Source organism: Lepidochelys kempii, chromosome 10, assembly GCF_965140285.1.
Source record: "Lepidochelys kempii isolate rLepKem1 chromosome 10, rLepKem1.hap1, whole genome shotgun sequence".
Classification (NCBI taxonomy): Eukaryota; Metazoa; Chordata; order Testudines; family Cheloniidae; genus Lepidochelys; species Lepidochelys kempii.
Genome location: NC_136389.1, coordinates 79,825,851 through 79,847,978, shown reverse-complemented (window position 1 = coordinate 79,847,978; position 22,128 = coordinate 79,825,851). Strand labels below are relative to the sequence as shown.

At 43.7% G+C, this 22,128-nt stretch overlaps 3 protein-coding genes and 4 non-coding genes across 14 annotated transcripts in view; 6 read left to right on the top strand and 1 right to left on the bottom strand.

Annotated features, from left to right (window-relative positions):
• The window catches only part of ZWILCH (zwilch kinetochore protein), a 28,033-nt gene extending 24,444 nt beyond the window's left edge, over window positions 1-3,589 (bottom strand). For 3 of the 8 annotated variants that reach the window (XR_012154107.2, XM_073304405.2, XM_073304407.2), the window contains exon 1: window positions 2,351-2,515. Coding sequence is in view for 3 of the 8 variants with exons in the window: in XM_073304405.2 (XP_073160506.2) it covers window positions 2,351-2,412 (62 nt within the window). In the remaining 5 variants the exon portion in view is untranslated. Of the gene's footprint in view, window positions 1-934; window positions 1,226-2,350; window positions 2,516-3,491 lie in introns of those variants that run through there. The other 5 variants (XM_073304406.2, XM_073304410.2, XM_073304408.2 and 2 more) reach the window with 5 other exon arrangements.
• A 393-nt stretch (window positions 3,590-3,982) lies between these two features.
• RPL4 (ribosomal protein L4) lies at window positions 3,983-11,452 on the top strand. The gene is made up of 10 exons (XM_073304404.1): window positions 3,983-4,062; window positions 5,631-5,802; window positions 6,902-7,008; window positions 7,523-7,661; window positions 8,267-8,391; window positions 8,882-9,011; window positions 9,982-10,138; window positions 10,362-10,445; window positions 11,114-11,234; window positions 11,332-11,452. The coding sequence occupies exons 1-10, from the start codon at window positions 4,060-4,062 to the stop codon at window positions 11,371-11,373; spliced, it is 1,080 nt and encodes a 359-aa protein (XP_073160505.1). The 5' UTR covers window positions 3,983-4,059; the 3' UTR covers window positions 11,374-11,452.
• LOC140895214 (small nucleolar RNA SNORD16) lies at window positions 5,459-5,558 on the top strand. The gene has a single exon (XR_012154149.1). It is a non-coding gene; the product is annotated as a small nucleolar RNA SNORD16 (small nucleolar RNA).
• On the top strand, window positions 6,741-6,812 carry LOC140895211 (small nucleolar RNA SNORD18). The gene has a single exon (XR_012154146.1). It is a non-coding gene; the product is annotated as a small nucleolar RNA SNORD18 (small nucleolar RNA).
• On the top strand, window positions 7,357-7,456 carry LOC140895213 (small nucleolar RNA SNORD16). Its single transcript, XR_012154148.1, has one exon. It is a non-coding gene; the product is annotated as a small nucleolar RNA SNORD16 (small nucleolar RNA).
• LOC140895212 (small nucleolar RNA SNORD18) lies at window positions 9,088-9,158 on the top strand. Its single transcript, XR_012154147.1, has one exon. It is a non-coding gene; the product is annotated as a small nucleolar RNA SNORD18 (small nucleolar RNA).
• A 5,302-nt stretch (window positions 11,453-16,754) lies between the features above and the next one.
• Window positions 16,755-20,341, top strand: SNAPC5 (small nuclear RNA activating complex polypeptide 5). Its single transcript, XM_073304403.2, has 3 exons — window positions 16,755-16,952; window positions 18,841-18,930; window positions 19,611-20,341. Exons 1-3 carry the CDS (start codon window positions 16,863-16,865, stop codon window positions 19,710-19,712), a joined length of 282 nt encoding a protein of 93 aa, XP_073160504.1. The 5' UTR covers window positions 16,755-16,862; the 3' UTR covers window positions 19,713-20,341.
• Window positions 20,342-22,128: the final 1,787 nt, after the last annotated feature.

Here is a 22,128-nt window from a genome sequence, read left to right as displayed (position 1 = left end):
CAAGGCAAGACCAAGACTGACTGCAGTTTCTTCTACCCAGGAGCCACTCACTTTTTTGCAGCTAGCTTCACCTGCCATTACTCTCTCATTTTACTAAATTAATCAATCAGCCATAATACTTTGCCCAGTATAGATGATACCAACTTCTTAATAACTGTATTAATCTCCTATTACAATTATGTGGCTAGAGCTGACAGCCTGTTAAGCAATGTAGAACGTCATGTGTACACTACAGCTGCTTAGGGCTGCCAACTGTCTAATCACACAAACCCAAACACCCTTGCCCCGCCCCCTGCCCCAAGGCCACACCCCTGCCCCTTCTCTGAGGCCCTCCCATTCACTCCAGCCCCCATCCCTCGCTCATTCTCCCCCACCCTCACTCACTTTCACTGGGCTGGGGCAGGGGTGCAGGCTGGGGTGTGGGCTCTGGCCTGGGGCCAAAGAGCTCGGAGCATGGGAGGAGGCTCTGGGCTGAGCCTGGGGCAGAGAGTTGGGGTGCAGGTGGGGACTCAGATGCAGGCTCTGGGAAGGAGTTTGGGTGTGGGAGGGGGCTCAGGGCTGGGGCAGGGGATTGGGGTGCAGGAGGGGGTGCAGGATCTGGGAGGGTGTTTGGGTGCAGAAGGGGCCTGGGACAGGGGTGCAGGAGGGGGTTCAGGTGCAGGCTCTGGGAAGGAGTTTGGGTGCCGGAGGGGGGTCAGGTCTGGGGCAGGGGGTTCAGGTTCTGGGAGGGAATTTGGGTGTGGGAGAGGGCTCAGGGCTGGGGCAGGGTGTTGGGGTGTGGCAGGGGGTTCAGGGTGCAGACTCTGGGAGGGAGTTTGGGTACAGGAGAGGGCTCAGGGCTAGGGAAAGAGATTGAGGTGCAGGCTCTGGGAGGGAGTTCTGGTACAGGAGGGGACTGGGGCAGGGGTGCAGGCTCTGGCCGGGCAGCACTTACCTCAGATGGCCCTGCCCCTGCAGCTCCCATTGGCTGCGGTTCCCTGTTCCTGGCCAATGGGAGCTGAGGAGTTGGCGCTCCGGGTGGGGGCAGTGTGCAGAGACACCCCCCTCTTGCCATGCCTCCTCTTAGGAGCTGCTGCGGGCCATGTTGCCACTTCCAGGGACAGCACGGAGCCAAGGCAAGTAGGGAGCCTACTTTAGTCCCACCGCATCGCCAGACTTTTAGTGGCCTAAAATCTCCTGGATTGGCTTTAGTAGCCTCCGGGAGATCGAGACTGGTTCTGGGAGACTCCTGGCCAAACCAGGAGGGTTGATAACCCTACAGCTGCTACAGCAGAGCCACTGTACTGCCATAGTGTAGACACTTCCTACTTCAACGGAAAGAGCTTTTTCATCGATATAGTTAATCCACCTCTCCAAGAAGCAGTAGCAAGGTCCATGGAAGACTCCTTTCGTCAGCCAAGCCACATCTATACTGGATGTTAGGTCAATGTAATAGACACCCTGAGAACTAGGGGCTACAAGGTTCAAACTCACGCACTGATCGTCGGAGCCCTGGGCACATGGGACCCCAGTAATGAGGGAATGCTGAGAGAATGTGAAGTTGGTCAACACTATGCTCAGCTGATGCAACAACTCATGGCGTCGGACGCCATCAGGTGGTCAGGGACATCTACATAGAACACATCACTGGACCTCAGCAATACCAAGAGGGATAAGCTGGAGTGCCGATGAGAAGTGCAGTCATAGAATCATAGAATATCAGGGTTGGAAGGGACCTCAGGAGGTCATCTAGTCCAACCCCCTGCTCAAAGCAGGACCTATCCCCAATTTTTGCCCCAGATCCCTAAATGGACCCCTCAAGGATTGAACTCGCAACCCTGGGTTTAGGAGGCCAATGCTCAAAACACTGAGCTATCAGGAAAGTAACTGAAATACTTTCCTGATGGACTGTTTTTTTCTAAATGGACAACCTATCCTAAATTCTCAATTACTGAGGGACAATCTTCACTCATTGATATATTTTGCTTTCCACCACCAATTCTCTGTATAACTTTTTTCATGAGTAACGTACCCGAATACTTGGATGCCAAATATCTAAACTGTATTCTTAAATTCATTCACCTAAATTTGGGTTATTGCTGATTATGCACTATACGTATCTTATGACTTTAAAAACAAACCTTGAATTTGTGGATAATCTAAACACTATACCCAGATGTACAAACACTCTTTTCTCAACCTGTATATTATACAATTTTAACATTAGCTGTCATAAAAATTTTAAATATGGCACTGAAGGCATGAAATGTTTCATACCCCCTCAGCGACCTAGTGAGGTCAGTCTGATTTTTAAGTGTAGAGCAGGCCTAAGACACAGAAACAGAGGCAAATCCTGCTCTGAAGCACTTACAGTCCGGAAGGAGGGGATTCCCAGCAGATTGAGGGACGTGATCGTTCCCCTCTATTCGACATCGGTGAGGCCTCATCTGGAGTACTGTGTCCAGTTTTGGGCCCCACACTACAAGAAGGATGTGGAAAAATTGGAAAGAGTCCAGCGGAGGGCAACAAAAATGATTAGGGGACTGCAACACATGACTTATGAGGAGAGGCTGAGGGAACTGGGGATGTTTAGTCTACGGAAGAGAAGAATGAGGGGGGATTTGATAGCTGCTTTCAACTACCTGAAAGGGGGTTCCAAAGAGGATGGATCTAGACTGTTCTCAGTGGTAGCAGGTGACAGAACAAGGAGTAATGGTCTCAAGTTGCAGTGCGGGAGGTTTAGGTTGGATATTAGGAAAGATTTTTTCACTAGGAGGGTGGTGAAGCACTGGAATGTGTTACCTAGGGAGGTGGTGGAATCTCCTTCCTTAGAAGTTTTTAAGGTCAGGCTTGACAAAGCCCTGGCTGGGATGATTTAATTGGGGATTGGTCCTGCTTTGAGCAGGGGGTTGGACTAGATGACCTCCTGAGGTCCCTTCCAACCCTGATATTCTATGATTCTATGATGGACTCTGGATCGCAAAATCCTCAGCCTCTGGCGGAACCAGCCTACCTCCCCTGCTCTGGAAATGACTCAGGGCAGGGGCCAAAGCACAGCCCGAGAGCCCCGCACCCCTCCCCATTTATCATATGTAACCGTCTGCGAAGGCAATTGCTCCGAGGCCGATGACCAGCTCCACCCAAGCAGTGGCAATAAGAGGCCCCAGCCCAGGCAGGGCCAGCTGCAGCTAACGCTCAAAGCTGCCGCCCCCTGGATCGGGGCTGCAAGGGCTCCGGTGGGGCCAGCCCCGGGGGTGTCCGCTGCGTGCCGCTCGCGGCCCCGCAGGCAGCCACCCCGCGCATCAGCCGGGAGCCCCATGGGCCTGTCACCGACCGCCCCCCGCCGCCCCCAACGGAAGGCCCGATGGCCTTTTCCTCACGAGCCCGTCTCCTTTTCCCGCCGCCGCCCCCCCGCGACCGTCTCCCGGCCCCTCAGTGAGCGGCCCGGAGCCGGGCAGCTGCCGGACCCCTTCGGGGAGGCCTGGACTGGGCCAGCCGCCGGGGACACTCACTGCAGCAGGCAGTCGTACAGCCGCAGGGCCGCCTGGTGCCGGTGGGAGCCCATTGCCCGCCCTGCCGGCCTCCCAGTCCGGGAAAGCGAAGCGAACTCCGCGCCTTCCCGCCCCTCCGAGGTCACGGCCCCTGCAGCCGGGACTACACCCAGCACAGCCCGGGCTCAGAAAACACTATTTTAATTTGTTGAGCTCTAGCAATTCGTTGTACGTTATTTTTGTCGCGTTTATCATCATTATTTTATTTTTAAAAAGCCCTTCCCTTCATATTATAATTTTTGTCAGCCCCGCCTCGGAATCCATCCGCCAAAAAATAGTCCCCAGGCTCGGGAGGGATGGGAAGCCTGGGAGGCTGTGGTATGAGAATATCTCCACAACCTCAATCGGACGGTGGATGGGACATTAGAAGACTTGCTTTCGTGCCGGTCCCTGGCAAGTGTGGGAGGGATGGGTTAGGGAAGGGTGCGGTGGAGGGTTACTTATAAGGAGACGGCAGTAAGCGGTCCTTCCTTTTCCGGTTGGGGCCGTGGCGGAGTGAGGTGGGAGAGCCGGAGGCTCCTCTGCCAGCATGGTGAGGCGCGGCCTGTGGGCCTGGGCTGTCGGGTGGCAGGTCGACAGGGGGGTGCCGGGGAATGGGGCGAGTAGTAAGCCAAGGAGCGGGGAACAGGAATCGGTGGGCAGAGCTGGGCCGCCTGCGGGTGGAGGGCACCGACCGCGGGGCGGACGGCCGCCATCTTGGGAGTCGTCAGCGGTCGGCCTGCCGCGTGGAGCCGGCGTGGGGGAGCGTAGTAGGCCTGGGCGGGAGGGAAGACGTAATCTGGGGGAGCAGGCCGGTGTGCGATGGGGGAATGGAGACGGGCTTGGCTCCTGCGGAACGGGCCATGGCTGAGACCCCGTAGCTCAGCTCTGGGCCCCGCCTGAGAGTCTCTTTGTAGTGGGGGAAGAGGGGGGGCTACAGATGTGGACAGGTCCAGCCTGGCTTCGGCTTAATCCGCTTCTTGCCTGTTCCTTTCTTAAAGCATGGAAGGGTTGGATATAGGACTGTTAACAATAGACTATGCGGGCCCTGTTCTCTCTCCCCGTCCCACTTCTTCCCTTCCACCCAGAAAAAATACAGGGTTTGAAAAACGCTTGGGGTGAAATCATGTTACAAGTTTCCACGTTGTAGCATGAGGCAAGAACCTGGCTTGAGCAGCCTGTAGTTCCATGTCTGCTGCCAGCCTAGCCCACAGATCTAGCTGATGAAGAGGTCGTAATTGCTGTCATGATGTAGTCAGTGTTGGAAATTAGTGTAATTGACACTTTCATTATTAGGAATTTTTGCAGTATATAGTATGTATCATAGTTGTTAGCTAAATGCTCATATGAGCAAAACTAACACTGTGTGGCAATACTAAAGGTCTCTCCTTCCCTTTAGGAGGGAAGGAGAAGCCTTTAGTATTGCCAAACAGTGTTAGTGACTCGAAGGAGAGCTCTCTGTAGCTTGAAACCTTGTTCTTTTTTTCACAACAGAAGTTGGTTGGAATGAAAAATATTTCCTCACTCACAACGTTAATGGCCGATCCACACCATTTTGTTGAGGCCGGGAGTTTGTTTCCAAAATATTGGTCATATATATTTGAGGTCCTTATTAGACACTGGAGGGAAAGCAGTACTGGGCCTGGTTGGTTTTTCAGGTTTCCAAGATAATTTTGTAAGTGAAATAACTTTTAAGTTCCTAGTTACAGCACCAAAAAAGCTCCAAAATGCACAGATTTCATAAATGAACTTGTTTTAATGAAAAGATTACTAATACATTGTATTAGGTATCTGTAAATAAAATTCAGTATGGATATCGTATTTGTAAAACAGATAGCGAGATTTACATCGTTGCTGAAGCTGAAATGTGTTGATCTCCCAAGTGTGTCTGTGACTACTCGTAGAGTGTTATGAAGGCGTTTGGTATAAATATAAAAGGAAACAGTGATTGCTATGATGATATAATTTGCGTCTTATCCAGTGTTCAGTGACAGTTGCCTGCTGTCATCATGCTGGCGCTGTTGAACTGAAGACATTTGACCCTGAGCAATATTTTTAACACGTTTTTGAATCTGAACCACTTAACGTATCGGTGCTGAAGAAAACTCTTGTCTTTTTCAGGCTTGTACTCGTCCATTAATATCTGTGTACTCCGAAAAGGGGGAGGTATCAGGCAAAAATGTCACCATGCCTGCTGTATTTAAGGCTCCTATTCGCCCTGATGTCGTGAACTTTGTTCATACCAATTTGCGCAAGAACAATAGACAACCCTATGCTGTCAGTGAACTTGCAGGTATGATTTGTCTACAGAATTTGATTAGGTTCATTTAGATCAGGATTGTTGTTTTATTACATTAATATATAATACTTGTCAACTTACTGTATACATGCCACTTACATTATTTGAATTTTAAGTTTAGCTCTAAAACTATCAGGACTTAATTTACATAGTACCGTACAACCAGAAGGACTTAGAGCTGCAGCTACCTCTGGTGTGGAACCAGAAACAAACACTGCAGAAAGTATCTTAGCCAGTTAGAACCACCAGAGGAATTTTTGCTAGGCAAAATCAGTTAACAACCCTGTTATGAGAAGTGCCATAAAACAGTGGTTCTCAAGCTTTCCAGACTTCTGTACCCCTTTCAGGAGTCTGAAGCCCAAGCCCCACCGCCCAGGGCTGAGGCATGTAACTTAGCTTTGTGGGGCTCTCTGTGGCATAGGACTCCAGGCAGCTGCCCTGCTTGCCACCGTCTAACACCAGCCCTGCACTTCCAGCCCTCCTTAAATCCATCCCATGCCACCACCCCCTCCTTCCCCTGGGCTCAGGACTCCCAGGTTGAGAAACCTTGATCTAGATGAATTGATGTATCCCCTATGGGTACACGTACCCCTGGTTGAGAACCACTGCCATAGAATACCAGATTGCCATTGGTGGTTAGGTCATCATCTCAGTTTTACATTCTATTTAAGAGACAACATTCTTGATCATGGCCTGATACAGGGAGGGCTGATGCTACAAGTTTTCCTTCAGAGTTTCCCATCCAAGTACTAAACAGGCATAAACCTACTTGGTGTGAAAATATGTATGTTTGGTATATCCATCTTAAAGTTCAGTGAATTTTGTAATTTACATTCACATTTTGATAGTTTAATAGTATAGTGTCAGTTGTTGTCTCTGTGCAAATTGATGTTCAAGCTTCGAAATCTGTCTTAATTCATTCACTGCATAGAAATAAATGATGAGATTCCACTTCATTGGTCCGTGTTTCTGAACTATATGATATCAGTGGAAGTTCTGATTATCTTGAGGTCTTTATTCCTGTGACTTAGAAAAAATACTGTTTCACTTTCTCTGGACTCTTATTGATGATTTAAAAATGTTATTGTTTCAGGACATCAGACCAGTGCTGAATCTTGGGGTACTGGAAGAGCTGTTGCTCGTATTCCCCGAGTGCGAGGTGGTGGAACTCATCGCTCTGGCCAAGGTGCTTTTGGAAATGTATCCTTCTGATTTTGGTTGTGACTATTGAGTCGGTGTAAAATTGAACTCTTTGAGTGGGGAAGCAGAAATCTTCTGATTTAATTACCAGGATTATCTAAATGTGAAGGGTCTTCCTCTTTCTACATGTACTGTAGATTGCACTGCATCATAAAAAGTTCAAAAGTCTGTAGTAATATGAAGGCTACAGATCCACTTGTGTGGATTCAAATGTATTTTAATGTATAAAACAATTAACTGATAACCGTGAGGAATCTGTTAAGTCTTCAAGGTGCCACTGGACTCCTCGTTGTTACCATGAGGAAAGATACTTTAATTTTTGAGATACACATTGCTGTTTGTTTAGCTTGCCATGATGTTGTAATTTGAGTCTTACTCTGTACTCAGTGACAGTTGCCTGCTGTCAGTGAGCTGGTACAGATGGTTGACGAATAGCTAATGCTGAGCAAGGCTTTAAAATGTCTTGTTCTGTAAAAACACTTGAAAAGTTTTATTCTTAACTGTGGATGCATAGATGTGTCGCGGAGGCCGTATGTTTGCCCCAACCAAGACTTGGCGACGTTGGCACCGCAGAGTAAATACAACTCAAAAACGGTATGCCATCTGTTCTGCTTTGGCAGCTTCCGCTCTCCCAGCACTGGTCATGTCTAAAGGTGGGTATGTTGAAAATTCCAGAATGCTTGCTGTTTACTGCTGCACAACGTGCCAACAATTTATTTATTGCCATTGGTATAAACTAATGGATAAGATAGGCTGTATGATAAAGTGAGAAACCCTTTTTTTTGGGTCATGGGGTAATTTAGTTCACTCCAAAGAAGTTGAGTGTTGTACAGTATTACAGTACAACTTGTTTAATGGTATCCACTTCATGTGAAGTGTTTCAAATAAAAGGAGCATATATGTTGAGTAAAGCTGAAAAAACAGTACATTGAGGTTATACAAAACAGAATGGAAACAGCCTGTCGTTGATGTGAATCTTGCCCTGGTAGTTTATGATAGCCAGTTGCAGAAATACCAGTTTTGAGTCACATTCCAGATCGCCACTATGATTTACTCTTATTAGAGGCCCAAGACCGGTTGAACTAACCTCAGCCCTAGAAGTAGTCCCTATAGATGTGATTTGAGGGGACACCAGTGGGGTCCTGTGATGAAGTTTGCATTACTGCTTTTGCTATACATGCTCATTATTACATAGGGATTTGTGTGGGCAAAAAAGAATAGATAATTTATAATCAAATTCTCATAAAATGTTTATCAGGCCACCGCATTGAGGAGGTCCCAGAACTTCCTCTGGTAGTTGAGGACAAAGTTGAGGGTTACAAGAAAACCAAGGAAGCTGTTCTGCTTCTGAAAAAGCTTAAAGCATGGAATGACATTAAAAAGGTGAGTTGATTACTGTCAGTACAAGTAAACCTTTAAATTCCCATTAAAACATTGCTCATGCCAGACTGCAGCTTAGTAAATTAATATGTTGGCTCTAAAGAGTCTTCATTTGCTATAATTCAGTTAGTAAATAATATAAATTTTGATGTTTGCTTTTATATGCTCTACTCATATCTTGACTTCACTTTGCTAAGAATTAAATGCTTGACAAACTTTAGTAGGTTCAAACCAAATTATAGCCGAACAATGCAAATTTCTCTTTCACTATGCTGCTTCACATCACTGCCCGCTTCCTTCTAAGACTCTTCATTTCAGTGTTGCATAGAAAAGCATTTTAATAGCCTAATTTATCTCCAGAATGATGAACTTTTCACTGGTCCGTGTTTCAGATGAACAGTGATGATGGTGAAAATCTGACTACTTGATTTTGCTACCTCTTAATAGTGGGAATTGTACTGTGTGGATTTCTAGATGTTCTCTTTCTGCATAGGTTTATGCCTCTCAGCGTATGCGTGCTGGGAAGGGTAAAATGAGGAATCGCCGTCGCATCCAGCGCAGGGGACCCTGCATTATCTATAATGAGGACAATGGCATCATCAAGGCTTTTAGAAATATCCCAGGTAACTTTGAATTACTGAACAAATGGCAGTATGTTTATTATCGGGAGGCTCTGATCTTCTGTTTGGATGAGAGTACCTAGAATGATGAGATTCCACTTCATTGGTCCGTGTTTCTGAAACGCATGATTTTGTGGAAGTTCTGACTACTATTTTGAATTCAGTGAGCGTGTGTATATGTATACGTATCTGTAAAAGCTTTATCTGGCATGCAGGTTATCTTATGACAATATGTATCGCTATGGGCAGCACTTGGCATACACCCAGATCACTAAAAATACACTTAACACTAAAACTATACTGAATAAAATTTAATCTTTGATTCAGAAGGCACTTCAGGCTCTTGCAGTACCTCAGGGTCGTCATTATCAATTATCTACAATTATCATTGTAGATTTAGAAGGTGTAGGAGATTGGGCTGAATCTGTAATGACCCTATGACACACCCTGGAAGCTGCTTTTTTGAATAAATCCCTGATATCAGCTTGCTTGTCTTCTGCCTCTTTTGCATAAAAGTAGAGTGCACAATGTGCAGTTGCATAACCTCCTGGGCAGTGGACTAGTCCCGGTTACTAGATTGAAGACTTGTATTGGGCGATACCAGAAATGCTGGTTAATAGAGCTTTCTGGTTGGTGAAGTGCCGGATACTGTACCTTGAAAGAATGTGTTTAGTACATTTAAGGGCATTGTTGGCATGATTAGATAAAATGTTTCATTTATTTGATAAAATATTCCTATGGAGCAGAAAGATAACTTGCTGATACGGATACAATCTCAATTTTTTTGTCCTTTCAAATATCATTTGTAAAATTAAATTTCATACATTGTTTTGTAATCTTGATGCCTGTATATCTTTGTAGTATAAAGCCTTTAAAACTAGTAAACCCATACTTGCTTTTTGTGGACTGAACTGTTCTGATTTTGCTATTGTATCAAATGAAATACAAATACTGTGATCTTGTCTCATTTTAGGAATTACTCTTCTCAATGTAAACAAGCTGAATCTTTTGAGACTTGCTCCAGGTGGCCATGTTGGGCGTTTCTGCATTTGGACTGAAAGTGCCTTCCGCAAGTTGGATGAATTGTATGGTACCTGGCGCAAACCTGCTACCCTAAAGAGTGACTATAAGTATGTATACCTAGAAACTGACTTGGCTAAAAATTTTGGTAAGACAATTCTGACAAGTGATATGGTATTAGTCAACACAAAAGTTCTGTAACTTTTAGTTTAGTGGTAAGATTAGTCTTAACTGAGGATGTAAGGTTTCCTAAATAGCTGGCTCTTCATAAAATTGAGTACAGATTAAATATCCCCACCTAATTTTGATTCTAAATGTTTGTGTTTTGTGTAGCCTACCAATGCATAAGATGACCAATACAGACCTTGGAAGAATCTTAAAAAGCCAGGAGATCCAGAAGGCCCTGCGTGCACCAAAGTAATTATTTTTATCTGATTACAAAGTACAAGGATTTATTTGAACACTTATTCAACTTTTTGGGATGAGGGGGTGTAGGACACTCAACATGGCAAACCAGAATGTTCTTATCCTTTTCGTTTCTTGGTTTAAAAATCTATTTATGTGAAGAACTTGGCTTTATGTAGATTAATTCAGGGTACATGGTCAAGTAGCTGGCTATAAATTGAATATTTAGAAACACTTCCATATTTTTCAACTATTCGGTAGGAATTTACACCTTGTCCAGTGTTTTTACAACCAGGAAAATACAATATTGTGTTAATGTATGAAAACCAGAAAGTGAAACTGGCTAGGCTTCCATTTCATTTTTTCCAAGCTAAATGAAATATATTAATGTGGACAGTCCCTTCCCAGCTGAGTGCCATACATCGTGTAGTATAATCCTTCACTTTTTCCTTGTTTTTCTGACTTTTAACTTTACCTTACCGAACTAAATATACACGGTGTCTGGATTTAAGACCACAGATATTATCAGTGTCCTTCAGACACTGCAGTGACATGGTCTTTTGACAATTAAGGATAGGTCCACTTTTCTGGAAGAAAAGAGTTTAGTAAAATGTATTCCAACTCTTAAGTAACTGTTTTGTATCTCCATGAAGTACACTAATTGAGAATTCTTTTTACAGTAAAAAGATTCACCGTAGAGTTCTCAAGAAGAATCCTCTGAAGAACTTGAGAGTCATGATAAAACTGAATCCATATGCCAAAACAATGCGACGCAATACTATCCTGCGCCACGCTCAAAATGTGAGACTCAAGTTAGATGCCTAATCTAAGCGTTATTTATTATATATTCTGTGCATGTTTCTGAAGACTAATCTTTTTTTTCCCTCCCCCTCTACAGCACAAAAACAAACAAGAAAAGAAGTCAAAGGCTGCAGCATAATGCACTCATCAGGCTTATCCACTTAAGTTCTAAAGTCTGTACTGTGGATTTACAACAAATAAATATTCTATTGACTTGGTGGAGTGTCTTTTTGTTGTTTGTGACCACTGCTGCAAATGCTTTGGAGGGAGGGAGGGTGCAGTGAAAGTAAACTAAACCATAGATGAGCAATTAGACTAAACAACAGTGGACACTAAACTATCAGAAAGCATAATGGGGGGGGGGGGGGTTGCAAGTGAAAGGTGTGTTTTGGAAGAAGAAAAAAAAGTCTTAAATGTAGCTAAACTTTATTAAAAGGGAACTTGATACCTGGGTTACTGTGGGATCACTGGCTAGGGCTCCCAGAATTACTACTGGAGTTGGTGTTAGATCCAGTGGGAAACTTTGGAAAGGGAAAGCCCTTAGTGTAGACAATACCTAGATGATAAGCAGGTTTATTCTAAGGAAGTTTCACCTCAAAGTTAAGTTAAATTGCCCTTTAATATTGAACTATGACCCATGTATTCTATTTTAAACATTAAAAATCTATAGTACGGTGCCCATGCCAACACTGACTGTTCCTTGTGACCCATCCAGCTTCTAAAGTATGGAGACTCTCACTACTTGCCAAACAATAGAAGATTGAAGATATTTATTTCAGTTTATAGTAAATTTGACTAGCCTTAGTTGTGTGTAACATCCAGAGCGTTAGTAAGAACTGATGCTTCCCTGCCTAAAGCCTGTTTTAATATTAAACAATCTGACCAACATTGTCTTGTTGACTTGGATCTTTGTCACTAGGGTGCCATGGCAAGTTTGACACTATGCAAGTACTTTTAAGTCATGAAAACTATCTTAAGCACTTGCATAGTGTCAAATTTGCCATGGTGCACTAGTCACACACTGTCCCCCCTCGCAGTTGTAATATCCTACAAAAAGGTGTAGAGAAGGGAGGGAGGAGAATTGAAATGAAGACTTGAATTAGATGACAAATTCTACATTGTGTATTTAATGAAGTTTAAGACTGGAAGAATAGACTAAAGGACGGGTGGTCAACCGTGAAAGTAAAGTGACACATGGGTGTGTGGTTGGAGGGATTTGAAGAGAAGATGCTGGAGACAGGGTGCAATTCTAGACGGGAAAAGCATGAGGGAAACCAGGAGTGGATAAAAAGAAGACCTAATGAGCTGGCTTACTCTGAGACTGAAGAAGTAGAATTTGGACTTTATTTGGAAAGACAACGGTGACAGAATAACCTCATAGTGGAGGTAACATAGGTAAGCACCACTATGTTGAAGTTTGTCTTCAACAAAGGCTAGGAGGAGTACTATACCTCTATAGATGGAATGAGCTTGATGCTTTCTCTTGCTGAATCTATAAAATGCAGTTTGTTGTATTGAATTAGCAGCCTTTTTATAACTAAACCTAGAAATAGGATCCTGTACTCTTCAGGCAAATGTAACATCAAATTCAAAAATAGCTTCTCAGTATAACCTCTTAAATTCTCAAAGGTCTTTCTGCAGGGACTATACATTACAGATGTAAAAACTTTAAAATCAGAGTTTTTAATGGAAACTGGTTAAACAGATGTAAATCTTAGCTACGGTAGGCTGAAGCATGTGAAACTTCACTATGTGCTACTAAGACTCTAACTTACCAACCTAGCATGGGATCACAAAGACTAACATTGAGTTCAGTTAAGCTGTTGGAATGCTCAAAGCTGCAGAACCACCTGGGGACATAAACAGAATTTTTAATCCATTACCCCAACATTTGAAAAGTGGGGATTTCAAGAGCTTATACTTAAAGGCCTGCCTACCTAACTTATTCCTTAGTAACTGTACATGATCCTGCTAGTTGAGGAGATCCATAATGAACTGCATCTGAAATCACAGATAAGATGCCAATAGTTTCTGGATCAAAAATAGTGAGGGTACTCAGTAAGGGAACCCTGCTAGCTATCAAAGAACTCAATACATGTAACAACCACAAGGTGGCAGTTGAGAAGTAGAAATCTGTTTGCCTGTTTAGTCAACCCACTTCTCTTGCCAAACTAATAAAGGCAAATGTTCCAAGAGTATTTTATTTGTAGTTTCTAAAATTGCTAAAACAATTTTAGTATCCAACAGCCTAATGAGAATTAGGACCCCATTTACTCTAGAGTTACATAAACATAAAAAAACACAAAAATCCCTGTCCTAAAGATTCTATGGTGTAATATAAAATGCACCAAGGGAAGAACAGAGGAGGAGAGTAACAGCGATAACCTATGCTCATAGACCAGATATATGCAACTAGCCTTCAAGTAGAATATGATAGCACATTAGTACTGAGCATCACCTTACAGTAGACTGCTTATTTCCTATCTCCCTTGTGTAGGAATGCTATAGTGATTGGTTATGGGTAGTGACTACATAATGTTTAAGGATGACATGACATTCATATTATATTAATCATCCTCTATGCTACACAATTTGGTGCAAAGGATTTGACATTTAGGTCCAAGGCTACTACCTTATTTACCATACACATAAGCTACTGAAAAGCACCCTTAACTTGCACCTGTTCACACTGTGGGTACAACAGTAATTACAAGAGCTCTATATCAGACTAAAAGAAAAGGAGTACTTGTGGCACCTTAGAGACTAACAAATTTATTTGAGCATAAGCTTTCATGAACTACAGCTTCATCCGATGAAGTGAGCTGTAGCTCACGAAAGCTTATGCTCAAATAAATTTGTTAGTCTCTAAGGTGCCACAAGTACTCCTTTTCTTTTTGCGGATACAGACTAACATGGCTGCTACTCTGAAACATATCAGACTAAAATACTCTAAATGGATTTTTATACATTCTCATTAGGTTTATAAACCTAATGTAATAGGTTACATTAGTAGCTAGAGTTGAGATTGAAAGATGTTTTTATATGAAGTTGGGTTGAATTACTATCAGGTTTTAAATATTTCAAATTCCCTCTAGCTTTTTAGATATGTTTGCGCGGGAGAGTGAATTTGTGTGGGGGGGTGGAGGGTGAGAAAACCTGGATTTGTGCTGGAAATGGCCCAACTTGATGATCACTTTAGATAAGCTATTACCAGCAGGACAGTGGGGTGGGAGGAGGTATTGTTTCATATTCTCTGTGTGTATATAAAGTCTGCTGCAGTTTCCACGGTATGCATCCAATGAAGTGAGCTGTAGCTCACGAAAGCTCATGCTCAAATAAATTGGTTAGTCTCTAAGGTGCCACAAGTACTCCTTTTCTTTATACTATATATATAGTATAACTTCCTATAAAATATTTGATTTGCTATTTATACTCATTCCTTTACTGTAGATTTTCCTTGTTTTCCCATTTTCTTACATCATCTTTGTAGAGGGTGGTGCAAGAGTAGACTGGCCCAAGGATTTAAGTATACCCTTCCTAAACCATCCTTACTACATAATAGGGCATGGAGACAAAGTGACTGAAACCAGTGTGCCTCTTAGCTCTTCTGTTTGCTTCATGCCTTTTTTTTGTTTAGCTGTTACCAGCTGCCAGATGAAGTGTAGTAAAGTATCAGTGACAAACCTCCATCCATCCCAAATATTAGAGGACTATTCTGAGTTGCATGAGTCTGGATTGCATCTTACAGAGCAAGTTTTTAGCACACAAAATCATTAACTTATTTCAGGAAGGAGTGAAAAACCACTGTGTACACACAGATGGAGTACAATATGGATGTATTTGGAGCCGGTACTATAGTTACACTTTTGTTGTTATGCTATTTATATTACTACACATGAAAGATGAAAACTACCCAATGACTGAAGAGTACTAGTGCATTTGGAACTGTGGTGGTCTATGGAGGAGTAAGGAGAAGTTTTGCCTTGTAGCAGGACCAAATTAATTTATGGGTCCTATGCCATGTTTTACTCTTTTAGAATTATAAGGTTTTCAAATAATGTGTTTTTGGGGTTGACAAGTGCCTTGAGAAAATCATTGCATATTCAAGTGTTAAGTAGTCAACCCTTTATTCCCCCATGGAAAATGAAGGACAGAATGGTTTTGAGGACAAGGCATAGGAGTGGATGGTAGAAGAGAGAAATTTGACTTCCGGCTATACTACAGACTTGTAATTATAAACAAATCCCTCACTTTCCAAAGCAAGATATTGTTTGTAAATATCTTAATATCCCTGCCTCAAGCTTCTACAATACTATAACATTGTGTTTTGATTAACACTAAGACATTTTCAAGCCTTAAAGGAGAGAAACAAAAGCTAAAAAAGCCTCCTTAGCCACAGCCTCTTAGGTTAGGGTTAGCTCTATCCCTTTTTATCAACATCTATTCTTTACAGTCATGAGGGACTTTTAAATGGTGAACTTTCAGTGGATTGTTAATTTGGACTTTACAAGAATAGACAATCATTTACTCATTAATAGTAGACCTATGATTGTGGGCAGTTTAAGTGAAATTTTCCACCTGCTTCCAACTAGTAAGCAGGGTCCTGATTGAAAGCATGTTGATCAGACCCTATGTTTTAAAATAGACTTAGGTTATAGTGGGCCTATTCTCCATGTGAAACCTGCACTGGCCAGTTAAGGTCAATACACTTGATGTAAAATCTTCCTCTTTCCCCTTACCCCATCATTTGGGGTTGGGGTCATCATCCAAGCAGCAACCGTCTTTATCTGTTTGAGGCACCTGCTTACAGTCTTTGAGTCAATCCATCCATTACTTGCTTCGTTCTCCTCAGAGTCTCATCCTTTGTGTGCCCGAACCAGTGAAATCCTGCTCCCCGGATTTTGTCAGCCACACCACGAACTTCGCTTTCCATCCTAACCGCTTCGTGTGGCAACCTGTCCCAACCCGTAGCGAACACCTCTCATTCTGAACACCCGGGGGCCCTGAACCTCCCTCAGGTTAAAATCCTCGAATAGAGGACGGTGACTAGGGGAAGGGCCTGTAGCGGTGCGCTCGCTGCTGGGTGAGCCCGGCCCTACCCTGGCTGGGTGACAGCTGCCATTCTGGCCTCCTCGCCAGCGACCGACCCTGGGGCCTCCCGCTCTGCCCAGGCTCTGGAGCAGCCTCCTGGCCGCGAGGCGGGCCCTGAGGGGACGCGCGAGACACACTGGCAGCTGCACGTGGCAGTTCCCAGTTTCCCGCAGGAAGCCACGACGGCGCGTGCACGAGGGGCCGCCTCAGGCGGGCCGGGCTCTCCCACATCCCGTGCCCCCGGCTCAGCCTGGGGTGGGCCCCCCGGAGCCGGCGACGGGACCTCGATTGGCGGCGCGAGGGACCCCATGGCGGCCGGTCCCGCCTTTCCAAGGGGGCCGGACGCCGCCAAAGCACTTCCCCCCACACACGGTGGCGCCTTTACGCAGCCGCTCGCACGGCGCGCGGCGCTTAGGAGGCGCGTCATCGGCCTGCGCCGCCCGGCCGCCCGCGGTTGGCGGGGCGCCTGAGGTGCCGGGGGTGGGGCGAGGCACGCGCCGCCGCCAGGGGGCTTGAGGCGGGCGGGCCGCGGGGAGGATGCTGAGCCGCTTGCAGGAGCTGCGGAAGGAGGAGGAGACGCTGCTCCGGGTGAAGGCGGCGCTGCACGATCAGCTCAACCGGCTCAAGGTCAGGGGGGGCCGGTCCCGAGCCGCGGTGCTGCCTCCCCTTCCCCGGGGACCCTCCCCGTCGGCGTCTCCCCTCCGCCCCCATGTTGCCGGGGCTGCGCGTTGTGGCCCTGCTCTGGTGCCTTCGAGCGGGGTCCGCCCCCCCCCCCCCTTCCGCCCGGCTTGTCTCCTCTAGGCCCTGCCCCTCCCAAGCCCTGGATCCCGCTGACCCCGCCACTGGAGCCCTGCCCTTGTTCCTTCCCCAGCCCCCGGCTCCGTTGCAGGGAAGGAGGCTCGAAGTCTGCCCCTTCCCTGGGAGTCGTTACAAGGGCGCTGGTCCTGTATGGCCCCTCTTCTAGCTAGGGCTGTAAAACGTTAACCGGTAAACACAGTGAACCGCCTTAAGCGTTAACCTCAGGCTGGCTGGCCCCACACCGGCCAGAGCGGGCCCAGCCACTCCACTGGGTAGCCGTTCAAACGAAATATTTTTAAAGTGTTTAAACGGTTAATTTTATTAAAAGTATTTACATCCCTATTTCCAACTATAATCACACCTTAATCCCCCCCCCCCCCATGTACAATCTCTGCTTGTATGTCGAACAGAGAAATTTTAGACTAAGCAGAAACGTATTATTTTCCATTTGTTTGTGTATTCCCTTATTTTCCTTTTCTTTATTTTTTTTCATATAGTATACTGTTTGAAAGAAGAAGTGACATTATGATGTAGTTAGCTAAATTTTACTTATGTATTTAATAACTAAAATACTTTAAAAATTGGGAGGCGTGATTGGTGATTAGAGCAAGAGCGTGGGAGTCAAGACTCCAGTATTCTTTTCCAAGATTCATTCTGTAAACTTTGACAAATCATTTTGTTGCTTTATAGCTTCAGTTTACTCATGTTTAAAGTAGAGATAATGTCTTTGTTCCAGAGGTTTTGTAAGGCTTAATTCAGTTGTTTTTAAAACAGTTTGAGATCCTTGATTGAAAATGTTGTATATGTGCAAAATACTAAAACATAAATTATTTAACTAAGTGCACTTGTTCTTTGACAAAATTGTTTGAGTGAAGGCTCCTTTCATTACAGCACTCAGGAGATAGCTTGCCATGACCTATACAGCCTTTTCATAGCTATTTCCTGCAGCAATTGTTTGAATGCCGTAAAGTTTTGCAAGGCAGAGTGTGACTGTCTGTGAGATGCCAAGACTGCGGTATGAGAAAGGTGACAGAATTATTAATAGACAATTCACCCATGGAATGCACTGATCATATATCATTTCCGGCAGGGGATATAATGTCTTTTAGAAGCATGCTGGCATGTGCAGAGTTTTCAGCATCACAGTTTTCAGAAGTGATGTCCGTCATTTTATCACCTTTAGACTCAACATATTTAAAAACATTTGGTATTGTAAAATTAACTTCAGAAAAGCATGTGAGCAGAGCAACAAAGCTCTGCTCAGTTTGACGTGCTTTTTTGTATGTATCAGAAATAGATTAGACTTGTCAAATACCAGTAAGCGGTATAAGAGTGCCACCCAGTATGTAGCAGTGTCTTTGGTGAATAGCTTATATTCAGACTTGCTTCCTGTTTTCTTCATACTGTGTTAAAAGTAGAATTTGTAATTTTAAAGGTATTATTAACTAGTAATAGTTCCTGCGCTGTGGGCTGTTCCACAAGACAAATGATACAGAACCTGGTGTGTAGCTTCATGTTTGTTCAGGATATATAGTTCGCATCAAGATCATCACAAGAGCTCTTAACAGTAGGTACTATGAGTTAAATGTATTGGAATTTACCTTCAAATGGCTATTTTGTCACTCTTCAAAAACAATAAATAGAATTTGAGTGTATCTTGCTAACCGATACAAAGAAATAACTGCTGGAAAGATTTATTCCAATATCTTATTTCTAGGTGGAAGAGCTGGCCCTTCAATCTATGATTAGCTCCAGAGAGAAGAATGTAATGGTCTCTCCACCAAGTATCACAGAGGAGGCTCAAAAAGTAAGGAACACTCGTGCCTTTTAAAGGAAGAAGGCTCACTCATTTCTCATGTAATACTACACAGAAGCATAATTATCAAAGAATAGAAAAGCAACAAAATATTATCTGTTTTTGTTTGAGTCACTCTATATGAGGAAGTTTCTGGTAAACATTTTACATAGGGTTCTTATATTGTTACGCTACTCACCAGCTAAGAGTCCAAATAAATTACTTCTCCCTCTTTTCCTCCTAATAACACCAAGTTGTTTCTGGGAGTTGGATTGGGAAACACTTGCCTTACATTTACACAGTTTTAGTTCACAGTCAGTAAAGCTTAGCATGCTGTAAGCAAGGAAGTATAAAGCTTTTGCTGTAACTTAGTTTAGCCAGGATACTACTGGGGATGGAAATTTGGTGCGTTGTCAAATAGTAACTCTCTGCTAAATATATGATCGGGCCAGAGCTAGTTAAAACTATGCTGTGGAGAAGTTGCTGCTTACCCTCTCAGTGGGCTTTATTATTCAGTGACTCCAGTACGGAAAGGTCTCTCTCTAAAAAGGTTGTTGAGGTTCTGAAAGGTGCTGAAGCTTATTTCATTTTTTATTAGCACTGTGAGATCTTCAGAGGGAAGATGCCTTAGAAGTGCTCAGTTTTACTATTCCTCTTGATTGATTGATAACTTGAACTTGTTGTTATACCAGACCCTTGGGCAGATGGACAATGAGGCTGCTATCAATCAAACTGAATTACAGCTAAGTATTCAAGACCATGAAGAGGAGGAGGAGGATGAATCTGACTCCTGAAGGGGGGAAAAAATGGGAGACGGCTGGTGTTATTTATCCTTGACTCAGGAAATTCCCCTTTGTTCAAGCAGAACTTCCCATCAGATTCTACTTGGTGCTGTACACAGATATGAACTATACAAATGAATGAAAATTACTTTTGGAGGGTTCCAGTGAGGTTAGACTGGTGGCACAGATGACAAGCTTGTCAGAATCTTGTTTTGGATGTTAAAAGAATGAAAAGTTGTTGCACAAATATGTAGCATGATCCCTTTTACATTTAAAGCCTAAAATGTAGTTTACTACTTGTTTGTTTATAGGTGGGAAAAGTTAATGTAGTTAACTAAACTAATTTAGTGCACTAAAAGCAATAACTATTCCAACTGTAATTCCACAAAAGTGGAGATTAGGAAATTGTGGTGATCTAGGTAATGAAAAATGATGGCCCTTCCAGAATTCATGTAATATTATACTAAGTTAGTGTTACACTTATCAGCAGACAAAGCATTTCCTCTCCTGATGACTTGCAGATACTAAATCACTGCAGCTGATTCTTGTATCATTCCTTAAATAGATGTTAGAACACATAGAAAACCAAACTTGTGTTATGCTGCTAAAAATAGAAAATAAAAGTAATATCTTAACTGAGACACCCTTGTCAACCTCTCATGCTAAGAAAATGTTTATACACTAGATTTTAAAAATCTGATTTATAAAATGTGTGTAAAGCATTCCAGTGTTGATTAGGATTAAGCTTTAAAGCTCTTGTTGATGTCTCCCATAGCAATATTATAGCCCTGCACAAAAACTTAGTAGAAAACCAAATAAGTGTCATTTTACTTATTTAACAAAGGGGGAGGGGGAAGTTTGCAATATGTTCAGTGTCCTAGGTGTGGTTATAAAACATGAGCCAACTCCTAGACAGCTCCTGCCCCTGATTGTAGGAAAATATTTGAGGAAAGACTATTGGCTCTTGGTTAAAGCTTAGCTTTGGTTTTTAGTTATGGAAACTAAGTTTTAGAATGTATAACATCATCTTCTGTTGCTGAAGACCAGCCTGGCTCTGAGTGGGCTGGATACTGTTGTAATTGAAGTTTCAGTCTTGTATAGGAGAATGATTTGCAGGCTTTTCCCCAAACTCAGAGCTGCGGGAGGCTAGGCAGAATGTTTCTGGGCCGGAATTGTCCCAAGTTTAGGTTAGGATGTCAAAATAAACAGATTTTTTTGTGTGTGTGTATACTCTTGCACACGTAGTTTGTAAGGGTTGTGGGACATGACCTGTGTCATTCCCTTTTGTAGCTGTGAGTATATTTGCTGGCACTTCATCCTACTGTCCCCTTATATCTTGAGACAACAACAGCTTGTTGCCCTCCTTTCTCTTGCCTAAACTCAAGGCAAAAACACGTTCTGTAACAGTTAGCCTTAGGCCTCATCTACTCTGGAAAATTTGGGCATGTTATTGTTGACTGAGTGTCTACACACATTTGCTACCATTTTAAAGGCATGCTTTATACCATGTAACCTTGCCGTGATGAAGTCTAAATAACACTCGTTCTTAGCCTATGCTTGCTTTTAAAGTTGTAGTGCTAATGTAGACAAACACTAGCAGATTAGCTTGCATGCTACAATTAGGCCTCCTGCCACTGTTCGACTGGAGCCAAATGCACTTGAAGTGGTTAACATGTTGCTGGATGTGTGGTAAGTGTTGGCAAAATAGGATTTACGTGTTCTGTGAGTTCTGGGCCACTACTACTGTACATATGGTATAGTTTTCTACTGGAGACAAGACCTTGGCCTCAACAGCTTTTAAACTCCATTTAAACATAGTTTGTAGTGTGGGACCAAACAGTTTGGGTTTGAGCCAGGTGAGTGGATGGATACAGCATTAGCAGTACCGATGGCTGATCTGCTGTTGATGGATGGAGGCCGACTGCCATCCTCCTTCTGCAGCATTTGATCCAGCTGAGCATGAGAAACTGAGGTAGATGGTAGGAGTCCTGGGTGGTAGAATGGTTTGTCCTTTCTGAAAGCATTGGCTCAAAGCCCTAGTGATGGGAAAGCTGCTCCTTTGCCACCAGATGCCTTACTTTGAGTATCATCCAAGGATCAATGCTTTGTACACTTCTGCTCAATGTGTATGTGGACTGTATTGCCAACAATATTGCAACAGTTTTGCAGATGAACATAGCTCTACCTTCTCTCTGCAATGTACAGTGCCACTTTCAGCAAGTTAGTGATTGGCTGAACAAAAGCTGGTTGAAGCTGAATCCAGGCAAGACACATGATGTTGATGTCCGAGAAAAGCACTGAGTTTACAGCCACTGTCCAGTCTCCTTTGGTTATGGATCTATATCCACAGTTGGTCAAGTCAGTTTGCAATTTTAGGCGTGCTCCTGGATTCCTTGCTGATGCTAAGATCTTACTTAGAATGAGTTGC